The sequence below is a fragment of the Manis pentadactyla genome, chromosome 11, assembly GCF_030020395.1.
Source record: "Manis pentadactyla isolate mManPen7 chromosome 11, mManPen7.hap1, whole genome shotgun sequence".
Taxonomy (NCBI): Eukaryota; Metazoa; Chordata; class Mammalia; order Pholidota; family Manidae; genus Manis; species Manis pentadactyla.
This window is the reverse complement of record NC_080029.1, coordinates 98435676-98454262: the sequence shown is the minus strand read 5'-3', so window position 1 is coordinate 98454262 and position 18587 is coordinate 98435676. Positions and strand designations below refer to the sequence as shown.

The 18587-nt window shown below is 40.1% G+C and overlaps 1 protein-coding gene and 1 long non-coding RNA gene across 6 annotated transcripts in view; one reads left to right on the top strand and one right to left on the bottom strand.

The window, feature by feature from the left end:
- The window catches only part of LOC130679582 (uncharacterized), a 176467-nt gene extending 175285 nt beyond the window's left edge, over window positions 1–1182 (top strand). The window contains exon 4 of the long non-coding RNA XR_008992602.1: window positions 1052–1182. This is a non-coding gene — a long non-coding RNA (uncharacterized LOC130679582). The remainder of the gene's footprint in view (window positions 1–1051) is intronic.
- Window positions 1183–4701: 3519 nt separating this feature from the next.
- Window positions 4702–18587, bottom strand: part of GALK2 (galactokinase 2) — a 186577-nt gene continuing 172691 nt past the window's right edge. For all 5 annotated transcript variants that reach the window (XM_036895132.2, XM_036895136.2, XM_036895134.2 and 2 more), the window contains 2 exons: window positions 11472–11673; window positions 4702–5258 (listed from right to left, as the gene is read on the bottom strand). In XM_036895132.2, the coding sequence (XP_036751027.2) occupies window positions 5051–5258; window positions 11472–11673 (410 nt within the window). In that variant the 3' untranslated portion in view covers window positions 4702–5050. The remainder of the gene's footprint in view (window positions 5259–11471; window positions 11674–18587) is intronic.

Sequence of the window (18587 nt, the reverse complement as noted above, 5' to 3'; positions counted from 1 at the left end):
TGCAGCCCATTATTTTAGAATTTTGTCACTTTCCGCCGAAAATCTTACACCCAGCTCTCCCATTCACAACACCTAAAGTCTGATCCCGGGTGACTTTCACAAGTTCCCCCAAATCAAATCTACACGGGATAGGATTTCTCACCACTGAGGATATTCAGGAAAATGTAGAGTTTTCAGAGCAACTCACAAGAAGCACTCAAATATGTTTTATGCGATGGCACATTGCTGGAGAAAATGAATGGAAAAATACTCTTTGGAGACTTAAATATCCCATGTGCCTGCTACATTTATGGGTACAGCACAAGTTTCCACCTGTAATCTTCAAAAAAGAGATACTCATGGAAAGGAAAATCTATCAAAAAGATGGGGGATTAGGTAGTGGTGATGGCTGTAAAACTGAATATACTAAAAATCCACTGAGTTGTACACTTAAAAAGGGTGTATTTTTATGGTACATGACATGTCTCAGTGAAGCTTTTAAAAAGAAAAAAAGGGAAGGAGACTGTAAATTAAAAAGGCAAGTTGGAGGACGGGTTTATTTTAAGGAAGTGAGATGAACCAGAGTCTGAGAATGACTTGTGAGTCCAGGGGGTCGCCGGGGAGATTCTGGAGTGTGTTTAAATAGGACTGTGAGAAAGAGACCCAAACTGTAAGGCCAGATATGAGAAAAGCAGGGAAAGACAGACCTAGAAGATAATAAGAAGGGAGGAGAACACCCAGGTTGGAGAGAGAAAACTGGCAGAGATAAAGGAGGGAAATGAAGAGGAGGCACCTGTCAGTCACAGAGCACTAGCGCAAGTGACCCTAGGAGGCAGCCCTGTGCGTCCTCAAGAGACCACTAGGCTAAATGCTAAGGAGACGGGACAGTAGGTTTGCAGGGGGGGCTGGCTAATCCAGATGTTATGCTTCAGCCAAGTATATTTGGTATTTTCAGAAAATTTTACTTCCTACAAATTTCATGGAAGAAAAATAATTTTTAATTGTTTCATTTAAAAATTATCAGCGAAATTGATAGCTTTTATAATACCCTTTTCATTTTGCTTTCTCTCAGTCTGCCTCCCTCTTGCTGGTATTCTCCCTTGCCCCGAGCCCCTACCTGTCCTTCCCTAGCCTGCCTCTGCCTCTCCCCTCATCCATGGATCTCTGAAAGGTTCTTCCACCTCCTGAACTCAACCGTACGACTCCTTCAGAAAGACTTCTTGATTCCTTCTCTCAATGGGCTTACAGCCTCGTAAGCACCCTCACACTCTGGCCTCTCCTTCCCTCTCTGCCCCGACCAGATCCTTCCCCTGCCAGTCCCTTTTATTCTCTTCTCCCCTCTGACAATCTCTGAAGTGTGTGCTGAAGCCAGGCAAGTGGAATCAGTGAAGGGGGTACTGTGTGAACCATCTCACTGAAGAGGATGCTTCACCGGGGATACATGTCACATGTGCGCTGGACCGGAAGGCTCACGTCACACTGCTTGGGTTCAAATCCTCTGTTGCTCGCTGTAGGACTGTAGGCAGGTTACTTAACCTATCTGGGCCTATTTCCTTATTTAAAATGTACGCTAATAATAGTACCTACTTCACAAGACTTGTTGTAAGATTATTGTCAGGGGTATGTAAAATGCTGGCAAATGCCCAGCGTATCAAACTTATCATAAATGTTGACTCTTAGTTGATGTCAGTACAACAACAGTTTGATTACTGATTTTCTTTATTCAATGATTAGACTCCAAGTAAAGGCTACCAAGAAACCATATGAAGTTGGGAATGACTTTGAGAAATTCCTACATAGAATGGTATGTTTCCTTTTTGAAAATAATTGAGAATTCTCTCTCTAGCTTCTCCTATATAGACTGGACTTATATTTAATAAGCAAGATAGGTTCACATCCAAGTTACAGTGGCAGGATACAATACATTCTTGTTATTCAGTCATCCACATGCCCATTTAGGAAAATCTCTATTTTACATATTAGTGATAACCTCATGCTCACTTATCCCCCATCCCTTTCTTCTCACCAGGGACAGTTATATAACTTCCAAATGCAGTGAGAATTTCAAACTAATAGAAAATTATTGGTGTCTGAAGTCACATTTTATTTACTGCTAATAACTCAATAAGAATGTATTGAATTCTAATGACTAGGTTAGATGAATGGTCCCTCAATTAACTGAAACATAAGACAGAAATGATAAGGTTCTAAATAGGATTCAAGCATGAGAAAGACAAGAAAAGAGGGGAGACTGTTCCTTTTTTCTAGTTTTCTTTGTCCTCTCTTCTTCTGCTCCTCCTTAACTTATGGGCAGGCAAGAACATGTAGAGAATACTGCAGAAAAAATATGAAGGCTGGACAATCTGAGGTCAGGAATAGAAGAGAGCTCTTTCTTTTCAGCGTATCAGGCTTCTACTCAATAATCAAGAGCAGTCCTTATTGGCCACAGGTGTAATGTCAAAACCCAAGGTCAAGTAATCTAATCAGATTCCTGTATGAACTAGAAAGGAATAAAACTAACATTAAATAGGACTATTCTTCACTTCCATAAAAGAAAAATTTTTGTCCCATTTTTCTTGGTGTCTCTTTACTACTGCTAGAGACATGGGTACAGAGAATTATTCATTTAGTGTAAGAAAACACCTGTGCAAGTGTGCTGGTAAAGGGCAAGTGACGTCAGCAGGTAAATGGTAAATGGCTGAGTATCAGGGAAACTCCTCGGAGTAGTGGAAACTACCGCACTGGAGAGTCCAGGCCCCATCTAAACAAGGCAGCTACCACCTCAAGTCTAGGCCATCGCCACCCTGGGGAACAGAGGCCACTGTGTGACCACATCGCCCACCATCAGTGATCCAGATTCTTTTGTAAAACTGATTAGGACCCTAAATTTTTAAATACTCTGGGAGCAAAATTAAATATATCTACAGACAGACCTATTAGCTACTGATTTGCAACCCCTGGTCTACATGCTGGACTTGGAGCTCTTCAAAAGCTGGCTCCAGCCAGCATGGCCAATCTTATTCTCCACAATATCCTAAGGCAGACCCTTCACTCCCACTGAGCCTTCTCAACGTACCACGTTCACCCAGGCTCAAACTTTGCTCATCTACAATGCCTATTCCCCAGTTTTCCAATTCTACTTTTCCTCTAGGGCCCCGCTTAAGTTCCATCTTCTGCATGAAACATTTTTCCGGTTTCCCTAGTCCCATCCTTTCCAGACAAGTTTGATATCTCTCATAATTTCTAGAATAACACTGGGTGCTGGTTTGACTGAAAAAATAGTTCTTTTCTTCAAGCCAGACATCAAGACAAATATGAAGTAGATCCCTGGATTAGAACCACAGTGTCTTCCAAAGCAGAGCACACACTGTAAATTTTTACTCACCTATTGCACAGACGGAATCTCATAGTGAAAAATTTAAATAGAATACCAAGGCAATGGCAAATGCCCTTTTCTTTTTTTTAATGGTAATCTAAGTGTCCCTAAAGAGTTATTTACATATGACAGATCTTTTGTGAAAAATGGAAAGGTACTGAAAAACACAGGAGATAATTTTAAGTCAATTCAGATTTTGGATTATTTGGTTTATAAAACAAATTTTTTTTAACAAAATTTGACTTAAGTTTTCTCAAGCATTTATCCTTCTGGAAAGAATGATGCAGCACCAAAAGTTTATTTTAGAATAGGATAATGTAGATTTCCTAGTACTTTATATGTGACTGTTGTCCTTTGAGAAATATTACAACCAGCTTTACCTGAGCCTCTCTAAAACTGAGATTCAAGATGATGATGTCTGATCTTTAAGTTGCACATTAATGAGCAAAAACAATCATAGAATAATAGAAAACTGTGATAATTTTCTGGATAATTCATGCCATAAAACCACTGCTGTTTCAATTTCTGATTACATCAGCAAAATGTTTTTTGGTCTAGATCTTCATATACAGCACTATGTATAGTGTATCCATGAGAGAAAGCCATTCATTTACCATCAGGAAATGGACAAACACTTCTGCCCACTTTTCGTAACATATACAGACACCCAACAACACCCCTCCCATCCCAGAACCCACTCTAAGCCATTTCCTACTGTCATCCACATACCTGCACACCTGGCCTACAGGTATGCTAGACACACAACAAAGGAAAGCAAGGGATGTGTGCAACAGTAAGCATGTCTTCTGGATTAGAGAGGCATTTGAGAAAAGATAGCATAGAGTGTAAAGAAAGTAAATTCCATGAACAAACTGAATTATCTGAATTATCATTCAGATGATGATCTATTTCAATGTGAATGGAGATAAAGACTTAAAGTGTCTTTTATCTAAATTTCTCCAATAAGTGACAGAAAAAGCTCAGGGCCAAAAGAATTGAAAGCAATTGTTTATGTGATATCACATGGTTAACAAAAATTTGATGAGCCTAGGATTTTCTTCTGAAATCCATCTTTTGCAAAAAAAAAATATTTTTAATTAAGTGATCCTTCTTGTCTTGATAACTGGGGAAATCAACATTTAAGTATACTATGTCCAGGAAAACCTGTGAATCTTTAATAATGTATTATTTTAATAGCATTCTGAAGCTCGAATCAAGAAAGAATTTCCAGCATCACTATCATCATCATTATCAACAGAAGACTATGACTTTGAGGAAGAAGAACGCCAAGAGAAACCAGCAACAAACTGTACTTAAGAATATTACATACAGTTCAATTGGAGCCATTTAATTGTAGCAGCATGTTTAATTCAAGTCCAATCCATGAGGTCAGTATTGAGTCAGTCTTTTACCATTCATCTTTAAAAATCTTAAAATCAATAAATCTCAGTAAATCATCTTTAGGAGATCTGTCCAAGCATAATTTTGGCTCTTACTGGTAGAAAACATATTTTAAGATGGAAAAATCATCATTACGAAGCATAGAGAGCTTTCAGCCATTTCTTTGGAAATATATCTTGATACTAGCAACCGTTCATCATAACATAAAACAGAAAAAGGATTAATTTACTGTGGCATAAGAAGTTCTGCCAGTTCCTAAATGGCCTATAGTTTCTCTGAGATTTTTTACATTGTTTAGGCCTCAAGGAAAACCAAAGCCCCACCTCCTGGTTTGGTAGCAAACAACCTCTGCTCCTCCGGCACTAAGCTCCGGGCGCTCTGCTGGTAGTATGCTTCGTGCACGTTTGCTAGGAAGCCGGGCAGCTTGGCGGCAGGGACTATTGATACCGTGCAGCCTCCCCATCCTGCTCCAGTAAGTCGTGACCCTTGAGCTCCAAACTTCCTAAAATGAGGAGGAAAAAAATTAAAACCTGTAAATGAAAATAAGAATGATTCACCTGGTGCTTACAGAACCCACAGCCTACCCAACTTCTAAGAAGAGACTATCTGTTAGTGTTTTGTAGGATTTTTTCCAGTGTTGCCAAACGTTTTAGGACATTAAGAAATGTATAGTGTTTCAGAAAGTAACTTGAATTTTAATTATACCTAAAAGTAGCCCTACGTAGTAAAACTAGTCCTAAGGAGTAAAAGATAGCAGTGTTCCTGCTGCATGAGAGCTAGCAATAACCGCTGGGGTCTTTGATTCCATAAAGTCACCACTTGAAAAATTGTATAGCAAGCCTGCAGGACATCAAAAGGAGAGAGTAAAAAGAAAACAAACAAAGGACATGATCAACATTAGGAATCAGAAAGTGGCTCCAAACAAGGGCAAATCAAAATTCAAAGTGCAAGTCTTCCACAAGCGAGGGCTTCCTCCAGTACTTACTCAAACTGCATTCTTAAGGTGTGGCTAGTTATTCCGTATAAAAGAGGCAGGCTCTTAGAACAGAGAGTCTAGATTTGCTCTAAGCAAAGAACATGCTCTTAAACTCTAGATCAGTCTGTCTGTTTAATCTCTAATGAGAAATTATGCAGACTGCACAAAGAGGATGGCAGCCTCTACAGGTTCATACCCACCTTCCCTTCACCTTCGGAAGCTGGCCTGACAACTGGACTCAGAATTTACCATCAGACAAATTGTGCAATTGGGATGGAAACTACTATATAAACCACCACCCAGCAACAGGTTAATTTTAATCACCATCAAGCAGGCACAGTTTCAAACCTAAGATTTGTACCAAAGTGAGGGGCCCTACACAGAGGACAAGGATCGCTCATCTTTAGAAGATATAATTTATCCTGACAATAAAAGTTAAAATACTTTCAATTCTTCCTAATAAAATTTCCCCCAAATTCACCACAGTTTAAAAACTCTGTAATTAATATAGTGCAGTTTTGTCCCCTTTTTCCACCTAAATGAGCTACTTTACTTCTGGAAAATATCAGTAGACTATTTATCCCTACTCTAGGACATCAGAATTATTGCACACCAGTAATTCATTTTCCCCTCAATGATTTTCTCCCCTGATTTCCTTACATCATCTGTTTTATTCATTTAAATATGCTTTTCACATAAGAACAGATATTTAAGGGTGAAACAAAAATGCTCGCAAATAAATAAAGATTACTCATCTTCTCCTGTCCCTCAAATATACAGCTACGGCCCAGAAGCAGAACTGGGCCCAGACTCCGATTACCCAGACTCTGGGATTATATAAAATTACACTGAGTTCCTGGCTGGCAAAGGGCCAGCTAGCAATCTGGTGAGTTCGAAAAAAAAAGCTGTCATATGCAGTCACATCAAACTATCTCTCTTTGTAGAAGATGCTGAGAAAAACTGAGGTGTCATTGAATTCTCTCTCGAAGACCCTGACATTTGGACATCAAAGCCAACTGTTTGCATGGTCTGCAGAAGAACAGCATGCCTCTTACTTGGCCTTCTAAGATTCAACTATACCATTTTGCTGTTAGGTATATTTTCTTACCCTTTCTCATTTGAACAATTTTTGAAAGCTCTGGTTTCAAAACTGAACCTAAAACAAATGGAGAGTATTGTTTCTAACTGGCTGAAAAACCCATAGGAATTGTGCCAGAGGGCCTATTTCCCTGAGAATCTTGCCAGTTTTCCAGAGAGCAAAAGCTGGAAGTCTTTCTAGGTGAATACATTAACTTGTGAGTCTCCAGAGCTGTTCTGTCACCACCTTGCCTGCTGAAGATGAAAATGGATGGGCTGCATCAACATGATCTGAAAGTTCCCAAAGACAGAATGATAAGTACTATTATGAATAGCCTTCTGCCCTGAGTCAATGGCACGGGGTATCACTAAACAGTAGGCTGCCCCAGCAGGGGTTAGCAACCCATCCAACTACCCACAAAGGCAGAAAGGCCCTGCCTGCAGTGCTCCCCACTTGTGCTTAATATGCCCTTTGGTGCATGCCATAGAAAGGCTAAGAGAGACCCAAAAGTTAGAACACCAACATAAACTTTATATTAAGAAAGACAAGTAGGTATGCTAAGGGTATTTAGTGAACTTTCCCCATGCATTTTTTTTCTTGGAGAACAGTGAGATAAGACATTAAAAATAAAGTTCCTGAGCTAATGCACATCTTAGAGACAATATAAGAATTATGAAAACCAAACCCTAAAATTTCCCAATATCACCTTGGTGATTGTGGTGACTGGGTTGGGAATAATGTGGAAAGATTGGTCAAAACAACAAAAGCAGTCTCTGCCTAATAAAGCATGATCTACAAAACAGAGGCTATGGCAGGTGACAGATGGAGAATTATAAAGAATGTTCCTTTGATCCTTTTATCACTGAGAAGTGCGTTCATGTCACTAATTTTCCAGGCACCCAATATAGCCTGACTAAAATTTTCTACTTTTAAATGGATTTATTGATCATAGAGCACTTACTATGGTACAAGGCACAGAACAATGTGTGTGTGTGGCAGGGGGGACCCAGTAAGATTCATGTCTTCTACAGACTGCAAAGAGGGAAAGCACGGAATTGTGCCTTGCATTTCAATTCAATTTTATTTATTTCAAAATAAATAAAATATTTTATAAATATAAAAAAGAAATGGGTGTTATACAAATGGATATTAAATTAATTATTTCAGAAAATCTTGAATTTTCAGAAAATCTTGGATTCAGACACAGGTTCTATCTGTCTAATCTAAGCCAAGCACAATTCTAGCTTTTTAGTAGGTTCTAATAAATGGCTGCTGGATTATATTTGTTTTAAAACATCAAAATATATACTTATGCTTTTACTTTTTTATTAATGTTAAAACACTTCAGTTACATAAAACCAAGTATAGCAATAAATAAAAATATGAAGCTTGCCCAATTTTAAGATACCTCTCTAAAATGAACAAAATGTAAATTTTAAGAAATGGCTCAATTTTAAAGTAGAATAATTTGAACAACTTTATATTTGAGATAGCTCATATGTGTATGTTACATATAAGCTGTTGGCAATGTATTCTTTACCTGGTAAACTTCTGGCTTCTGCTCTGAAGTCTAGATTCTTCTGGCTAGATTCTCAGGAAAATAGATCTTCCAGAATAATTTCTATGATTTTTAAAGCCAGGTTAGAAACACTTTCAGATTGCTTTAGTTTCAAGAAACCACAGACTTCAAATACTGCTCAAATGAGAAAATATAAGAAAATGAGTACAAATTTATTTTAGAAATACAAACCACTAAATGTCATTGAAGACAAGTTGGTTTGGTTCCAGCAAATGGCATATATATTTTTTGGAGGGGGGAACAATAAATGGAATACAGAGGCCCAAAGATAAGTGAGCCCCTAAAGGCAGCCGAAACAGTGCTGTCCCTTTTTCTTGGCAGGGTGTACAGATTAACCCTTAAAATCCTGGGCAAAAGAGCACACAGATATGAATTTGCGTTTCAGTTTTCCCCACTCTGACCTGGTCAGGAGCATGGGTGGGTACGAGAGGCTGAGCAGCACAGCCATGCAATAAAAAAGATAACAAAGAAAACATTAATTATATAAGTAGCTTAAGGACCAGACAACCATTCTGACCAAAATATGCAATGTGCCAAAGGTAATCTTTCAATATGGGAAACTCAGTTCCTATATGATTATAGCAAAAGTGGAAATTAATTTTGATACTTAGCAATTGACTTTCCAAACAAAAACAACCATAAAAAAGGGAGTGAGCTCCTTATACTAGACACAACTGAATTTTCCTCATTAAGGCAATACAGCAGATGAAAACAGGCTAGACAGAAAACACTTCAGCTGCCATTAAGAAAGGAGTTTCCAAAAACAAATCAATGAAAGGAGCTTTCCCAAACCCTTATAAGACATAGCCACTGAATCTTCCACTAGGACCATATTTCTAAAAACTTATAGACCTATAGACTGCTAGAATGGAAAAACACACTGGAGTTCGTAAAGCAAGGCGATAATACAAAGTCACAGAGCTCAGAATGAAAAGGGGGAGAGCTAGAACTCAACCTTCCTAACTTCCAAGCCAGTTTTCACCCTACTCTGCACTGTCTACATGGCTGTGTTCCATGTTCAAATACTGCACGCTATGACAGCCAAAGCCTCCGTTATTTAAACTCTAAAGCAAGGAGAGGAAAATATGTAAAAATGGCCCACATTCCAATGTAATCACATCTCAGTATAACCACGGGGAGGGGAGAGAGAAAGGTGTGGCAAAACCTGGATTGGGAGCTCCGCTTTCCCATGGACTCCTTAGATGTTGACTTGCTCAACTCACTTAATGTCTCAGCATTCTCAGATCTAAGGCCCCTTCCTGTGCTTATATCTTATGGTACCATAAGACAATTCTGACCCAGAAATGTGACTTCTGCCTTCCAAAAGTGTGGCTTTTGCAGAAGCAAGGAAATTTTCTCAGGCCCAAATCCCAGAAGTCATCTTGATTTCCTCTCTTTCACCCACACAGCAACTGTCTCGAATTTCCCTCCAAGGCATACCTGACAGCCCATCGCAGAGCACAGCCCGTCACCGTGCTCCACTGAAAAGAAAGCCAGAGACCTGCCAGTGGCTGTCAGGGCCCACACAGTATGGCTCCCACTACCTCTCTTACTTCATCTCTCCTTCCCTTACTGCCCTCTCACTGCACTTTTCTCACCGTTCCTCACACCTGACAGCCACACATCTGCCTCAGGGTCTGTGCACTTGCTGTTCTCATTTCTCCACTTCCTTTAGGTCTCTGCTCAAATATCATCTCCATAGAGAAGCCTTCTTTAACTGCTCCATTTAAAGATTGCCCACCCAACCCTGGTGCTTTCTATCCCTTCTTTTTTAAAGCACCTAACACTACCACTCAAATTAATTTTTAACTGTCACTTCCCTCTTTTCCATATGAGAATGTGAACTCCATAAGATCAAGAGCTGGTTGACCATTCGGGGGAAAGAAGCTCATTAGAGAATTCCAGGAGGCTGGCAAATGCCCCTCCATTGCTTTTCAGGTAACATTTAAACTATCCCACTACCTTCCAGGCAAAGAGCTCTTCCTGATTTCTGCCCAAGTCATTCTACTTTCTCTTATTACCAGAACTGAACAGAATTTGTCCCTTCCATTTACTGGGCCCTTGATATTTTCAGAGAAGAGCTCTTACAATGAAACAAGCTCTGGAAGGCTTTTTGGCAATTAGTGAGCAAACTCCAGCTTCAGCAGAGTGATTCTCATCAGTGCTGTTGAAGTCTCTTGACACGTTGGGTTACACATGCCATTTGTGATCACTGGAACTACTTGGTTTAAACTTTTTAGGCTGGGAGTGTGGCAATGAGTAAGGCAAACCATAGGCACCAAGTGGTTGATTATATTTTCATTACTAAACTGCAGACAGTTCTGTATTACCTTCTCACAGAGGAAATAACATCTAGCCTCATTTGGGAGTTCTCCCAATTTCCCTTGAAGTTCTCTCAAGGTCAATGAGATCCCTTCTGGGTAAAGGGACCATTCTACTCTTATTATCCCCATTCTCTAGCAATTATAAAGTAGTTGTTTCAGACTTTGTGAGAGGTTTTCCCTCTATATTTCTGTCTCAACCAATCATTTATAAACTGGGCTTCCCTCAGTCCTCATTTTCCCAAACCGCCTCACCTAAACCTGGAAGGCAGGAAATCCTGGCTTTCTGAGTCAATTCTTCCCCCACCTCTTCAATACACTACTGTCAGGCTATCCATTTTCTCCCTTCTTTTGAATAAAACTACTAAACTTAGGACACTGAAGAGGAGGTACTGTCAAAGCCATAGCGTAGTCGATACCATTGATTAAAACATTGTGAGAAAGTAACAACAGTGTCCACATCTGAGAAAAGCTCCAATCGGTGCTAATCATCGAAAGAGCGAAGTCTTTCTTGTGATATTGTGATGAACTGTCTCCAAGCCTGGAGCCTCATAGAGCCATGGAGTCAGGTCTCCAGTCTTTCTTCTACAGGTATTTAGGAGGGAACAAGTTCAGCTCTATACACAGACAGCCCCTCATGTAGGAAGTTGGAAAGGATCTTCTTTCACTTAGAAGACTATGAAAATGTTACGCTTTCTTTCATTCACTCAGTTTCTCTGGCAGCCTTCCCAGCCCCCACCGTGCCACTCTCTCAGCCTCACCGACAGATGTCCACGAGCTGGTCCAGCTCTGGGCAGCTGCACTCATACATGTCCCGGCAGCTGGCGTGGCTCTGGTTCATTAACTCCCCCAGCAGCGGGACCACATCATCAGGTGCTTCCTCACACATCTTCTTAAACTGGAGCACTCGCGCAGCCTCGCTGTACACGTGCTTGGCCCGCTGGCACAGTTTGAAGATGGGCACTTAGGAAGGAAGGAGATGGGGAACACGGTGAGAAAAATTTGCTGGACAACCCAGTGCAAAGAAAAACAGTTACTGAGGACTTCCGTTTCTGCTGAGGACTTCCATTTCTGTCTTCATTACCAGTATCTTAGACTTTAAGTAGGTCTCTCAACTGAGAAATCCTTATAGTCTAAGACGGTCTCTTTTCAAGTCAATTTGACTTTTTTCTTGATACTGAATATAATCAGGTGTATTTTCTTCACTTCATTCAGCACACCCAGACATGTGCATACACATGCATGCCAACTGACTCACCCATAGGTAATATGTATTGAGCACTCCCTGTTTCAGGTACTTTAAAGGCACCATCTCATAAAGGGTTTATCACAGCACTGGGGGACGCACAGTATGATCCCTGTGTAACAGATCAGGGAATGAGGCTCAGCCAGCGAAGTAATGTGCCTAAGGCCAGAAGCAGAAAAGATCAGGATATCTGACCCCAGTGCCACTCTTTTCACTGTGCCTATCAGAAGAGGGCCACTGAAAATGCTTATGCTGACAATTCTACTGATAAAAACGTACCTGAGAGATAAGCACAATTATTTATAGGCATATAGATAACTGCAGCATTCTTTATCATAGCAGAAGATAAGAAATAATCCAACAATCCAATCATCTAATATTAGGAGACATTTAAAAAATAATGCTATATTCATTTTTAAAAATTACTGCTAGCACCAAACATTAACAGTTAACATCCACAGCGAGAACTCCATGCACAGCCCCATCATTCGGTCCCTGTTCAACACAAGCTTCACGAGCTGCAGCTGGCTGGGCTTCATGGCATTCACCAGTTCATGAAGTGTAGGGCCTGGAAGACAGCGGGTGATGTGTTTGGGGTCCACAGCTCCGCTTCCACCGCCAAGCACCTGAACTTCTGGGTCTCCTGATCATTATGTTCCTCTCTATGGTACATTACGGGTATTTTCTCCCTGACACACTTCAGTACTTTCCAGATTATCTACAATGACTCTAACTTCAGTTAAAGAAAAGTGCTACTGCAATGGCTGTGTCTATAATGTTTACACATTGCCTTGAATAACAACTGAGACCTCCTTACCATTTTTGCCCATGCTGAACCATGGCTGAGTTGGTGCAGTGGGCATGGAAAAATTTTGGAAAATATGTGGAAGCTATCTAGCCTACTGGAAAGAGTGAGGAATGAGAATCAAAAGGCCTGTCATTTCTCCTCAGCTTTGTGGCAATTAGCTGTACCCAAGCTGCTACCTCGACAGACTCCACTGCCCCATCTGTAAAATGAGGTTCAGAATTGCTTCTCAGGATCCTTCCAGCTCTACATTTTATGATTCTGTTGCAACAAGTATCCCCCCCACATTGTTACATTTTGTAGAGGATGCTCTGACTGTTAGCTTCTGTTTTCACCCCCAGTTCTACTCTCTGCTCTCTCCACCCACCATCTGCCCCAGGAGGCTTTCCTGTATAAGGCGTCCTTGTTCTCTAGATTGGAGAAAGGGAGGTCAGCAAGAATGGGAGGGAAGAGACTAAGGTGAGAGATGCATTCCCCAGCTCCCTCCTTGCAGAGCCATCGGGCGCGGCTGGGCCCTGCACTGAAGGACAGTGTACATCCTTCCGAGGTGGGCTTTTCCACATGACTCGCTCCTCCGGGGTCTGCCCCACGCTCCTCTCCCCTAGGCTATTACTGCTTTTTCAGGAGTGCTTTTAGATTACACTTATGAATCAGTAGATTCTTTTGATGTTTCAGGTTACATTTTTTTTTACCCTCCACAGCACTGTCCCCCTAACTCTTGGAGATGGATAAAAAAGGCAGCCAGGGCCAGAAGAAGTGACTAGTCATCCTGAGGATTTGTGTAAAAGTCTAATAATTAGAAGGATGGGACTAACTTTCCTATAAATTCATAAAGAATTAAAAGTTTTCTCTCAAAGTTTCTCAATTGAGTCATATCAGGTATATTAAATTTACAGTTAACTCCTTTCATCAGTGAAATGATGCAAATTCCCATGAATTTTCCTGTTCTCTTTCAGAGGACCTAAATTCAGTCGTCAAATCTTATTGGTTCTTCTTTTACATTGTGTTTTGTAATCACCCCTCCCTTTTGTTCCCACTGTTATTATCCAAATTTACACTTTTACTCCCTTTCCCACTTGAAAAATTTTGCAGTGACATCTATATTGATATTCCTGCCTTCATCTCTCTTCCTTGCAACCTACCTTGAGGTCAACACTGTCAGACTGAGCTCCTAACACACAGCTTTACTCACATTACTGCCCCAAACCTTCACTACTTCGTCAAGGTTTACCATAATCCAAATTCCTGCACTTAACATGTTCAGTCCCAATAGGAACTCTTCCCTTCAGCCACACTGGCATATGGTAGTTACCCAAACACACCTTGCTTCTGGGTATACACACCCGTTAGTCCACACAGAAAGAGTTTCTTGCCCTTCCTCTCCCTGTCAAAATTTTACCTCTTTCTGAAGGCTCAGTTTAAGTTTTATATGCTCCATGAAGCTATGATGGCCCCAGCCGGAAACACTCTCTTGACTCTGAATCTGTACCACACTCACAGTACATGGCACTCATTTGGTGCTTATCATACACTTTCTGCAGTAATTGTTTCTCCTGTCTCTGCAAAGTTTACCAACTGCTGAAGACAAAACCAGGTCTGGTTCCATGCATTTCACCACTACAACCTTTCACCCCAGGGACCTTCAACAGTGCCTCACATGACAGGAGCTCAATGGATGTTCTCTGTGGATGATGATATGATTAGGACTTTATTTTCAACCCCAGTACAAAATCAAGATACCTCCATATATATAGGCATTGTTGTTTTTTTTAAAAATGAGGTCCCAGTATTGCAGCTTACTCAAGTATTGAGGCTGAGGAAATGGGACATCAGGATTCCCTTTGCTTTGAATCTGTAGCTGCTGATACCAAGTATAGATGAAAAATAAGGAAAAAGAGAACTTCCAAGTGAAATGTAGGTGGGAATAAAGACACAACAACATGTTTTGTTCATCAGTAGCCAGGAGGTAAGAATCAGCACATGCTGCAATGTGAATTTGTTATTTCCATAAATAAGTTCAATGAAAATGGGAAAATTATTTATTTTAGGATCTGGGTATCAAAATATCCCAAAATAAAAAAGTCTTACCAATACCCAACACTGGCATATACCTTTGGCAAAATCACACCATTTAAAGAAACAGCACAGGTAGATTTAACAATAACAACTCAATATCTCTGAACAGAGAAGGAAAAAGATGGGCCATTGATTGACATGCAGTACCAATAATTTTATATATGTTAATATAATCCAGGTTCTAGAATATACATTTTGAAAGGACAGAAAATGACTTTAGTAACTATAGTTTTAAGATTATTGTTGTTTTTAATTGAGGTTACTAGCTTTAGGAGTCCATATGGTTCAATTTTACTTCTGAACTATTTCCCATAATCATAGGCCAAGTTATAAAATCAGAGCATGGAGGGTAAGGAGAGAATATTCATTTTTACTGTAATGTCACATTTACAAAGAAATCATCTAGTTTCCAGGTGCACTGTTATTATAGCTGCAACACAAAAGGCACAATAAAACAATATCCACTACAATCATACAATAGCGTGACTTAGCTGGCAAATTACTTTACAATGCTCTGATGTGCAAAGATTTGTTTTAAGCTTTGAGTTATGAAAATGTTCAAATATAATGGACACTGGAGAAAGCACTGTAGTAAACACCATAAGCCCATTACCTAGATTGAACAATTATCAACATTGTGCTATAGTTGCTTCAATTGACATTTTGCTGAAGTATTTTAAAATATAGATGTGACGTTTCATCCCTATTTATTTGGTTGTTCATCTCTATAAAATAAGGATAATTTTTTACATAACAGCCATATCATTCTCACATCTAACATAATTACCAATGATTCTGTAATATCATCTCATATTCAGTCCATATTTAAATTTTCCCAGTTGTCATTTAAATTTCAGTTGATTTACACCAGGATCCACAGTCCACACATTCCATTCCATTGTTATATCTAATAAATCTCTCTTAATCAAGAATTTAGTGATTTTTGATACTCTGGATTCTCAATGTCATATATATGTAAAACATAAGCACATTTTAAGGCCATATCCTGTGATAAAACTCCATGTAGTCCATTAGGGAGAGTACACTTTGATTTTCCTTTCAGATTAAATGTTTTACTTTAGGATTAAATATACTAAAGTAGAAAGTGCTCCAAGAGATGACTAATATTGACCTTTGGGACTGGTGCTTTGATTTATGACAAAAAACTCAGATGCGCCAAGCAGATTATCAGAACCTCACAAACCTGACACTCTCTTGTGTCTATTCTCTATTGAAGAGGGTTTCACAGCAAGAATTCTGAACAGGAATGCCTAATGAGGGCTTTCGCTGAGCATTCTGAAGGTGCATGAGAGATTGCCACGGCTTACACACCAAGAACGGTAGTGACTCAGGCAACAAGGGAAGGGCAGGAAGCACATCTGTTTCCAATTGTGATATAAAAATCCTGCCAAAGGCTACAACAGATTTGGAGACCACCCTTTGGCAGGGAAGGCAGTTCTGCGTTGGCTGTACATCACAAATGCTCTCTAGATCCAGGGCTCTGGCTGGTTATGTGCTGGCAGCTCATTGGGTCTCTGTTGTGAAGATACCAAAAAATCCAAGAAAATTTGAAACTGTGTCCACAATAGCTTTCTTCCTTGTCCAGTTAACTTTAAAACTGGATGCTACATTTTTCCATAAGCTCTTATAGTCCTTGAGAGCAATTATTATATTAAAGGATGATGGAAGTTATTTCTTACTGGGTTCATTGCATGCATGATTACTTCCAAGGCAAATTAAATTTAAGAATATAACACCAATGCCATTTTCCTAAAATACTATGAGTGTCCTATCCTGAAAATGGGAAATCAAAGGCTTTAAAACAGACTTGGAACACTGACTTTCTCCAATGGGAACCTTAGATAATTACTGAATCTAAATACGAAATCATGACACAGAATCTGAAATCTAAACAATCACAGCCAGACACATTTACACTGCAAACGCTGAATAAAATCACTTCTATAATAATTCCATTTGCTAGCTTGGAACTGTCCTCTCCTCCAGCTTCGTCACCGTGCTTCCAGGCTATACCCGGGCTGCTGCCCTAGGCCCGCGGCAGCTGCTATTTGTCGGAGCGGAGTGCTCTTCTCCCTGATCCGGACATGACAGGCCCTTCCTTGTCCTTGGAGACCCAGATGTCACCACTTCAAGAAGACCTTCCCCCAATTCCAATCAGGAGTTTCTCTCCAACCCATTTTATTCTCCCAACACTTATTACTGTGCTATCCTAAAATAGGGTCTGGCACACAGTAGGGACCCAGTAAATGTTTATTGAATGAGTGGTTCAGTTCCTTGTCTCTGTACCAAAATGGCACTGAAGTTGGCTAAACAGTTGTGGGACAAAAGCAAAAAGCAATATGGAGAAGATCTACTATTTTGGCAGTTTATGCTTACTAGCACTTTCACCAAGAACTGGGAAAAGTTTACTAAAAGAAGAAACAATTAGTAAACTCAGTGTCCAAAGTGTCCCTAATACCCATTATCACAGATGACTGAGAATTGCTTGTATTTTATTTTGCTTCACAGGTGAGGGAGAAAAGAGATTGCTAAAACAGGGACAATGTGTTTTAAATAAAAGGAACAGAACAGAAAATAGATCATCATAACCAATTAAAATGTATTGTTTTCTTTCAGACAATTTCTGTGAAAAAGGTACCTACTCACTTCTACCTTAAAAAGATGGATACATAGCTCATAATCAAAATCCTTCTCTAATGAAGGAATCTAAACCAGTGCACAAATAATTGATTATTTTGTTGTATCTTTGCTGGGAAAGGATGAGAAAAAGCCTGTAACAGAAGAATACATGGGCTTCACTTTCCTTGTAAGAGCTCTGAGGGTAGCAAGTCAGCAGTTGATGGAGATGCCTATTCAATTTCCAAAAGAGCCCCACGGACTTTAAATTCTGTGCTCAAGAGCTGGTAGCTTCCTTTTTATTGCTTCATCTCCTACTAAGAGTAATGCTAAAATTTTACATTAAGTAAAATTCAATAAACATTACATCTAGTAAGTCAACCAGTGGTTTTTGTTGAGCACCTGATATGTGGCCCACACCATGCTCCAAAAGACAGGACAGATATGTGAAATAGAAGCCCCTGGCTTGAGGAACTTACAACTCAGTTAAACAGATAAGACATGGGCCAGTAACCCACAGCAGAAGATATCTGAGTGCTGGAAATGCTGGAGGTGCACTGAGAAGACAGTGTTTGGTGAGGGAAGAACAGCTGTAGGACAGGTCACAGGAGAAGGGCCTGAGACACAGAGCTGCCTTGCTGTAAAGACAGGATGGCCAAAGGCCCAAGCTGGGAACAGTCAGGGTGTGTTTTTGGCCTGAAAAAGCACTGCCCACAACCTGGGGTGTTCCGTTCTCAAGGCAGCTGTCCTCATATCTCAGGCTGTATCATCCTCTGCTACATGTGCTACACAAAGGTCACAAACTAACAACCCATGGTCCATATCCAGCCACAGTGATGTTTTCTTGACACACATACTTTTTTTAATTGGGAAATTTTACATAAGAATCTAGATTCCTGCTTTCCCTCGAAAAACTGAAGGGTCTGGCAGCACTGAACCTACGTTCTTGCACAACAACATTGGAGTTGAGAAGCAGCTAGTCTTTTTAGACAGGCACATACCCTTTATTTCCACACAGTTCTCATCATTCCCAATTACCTGATGCTCAGTCTGCCCTACTAGTCTACATGCCTGTCTGGTCCTTGTGGGCATCTACACATTCAACTCTTGTTC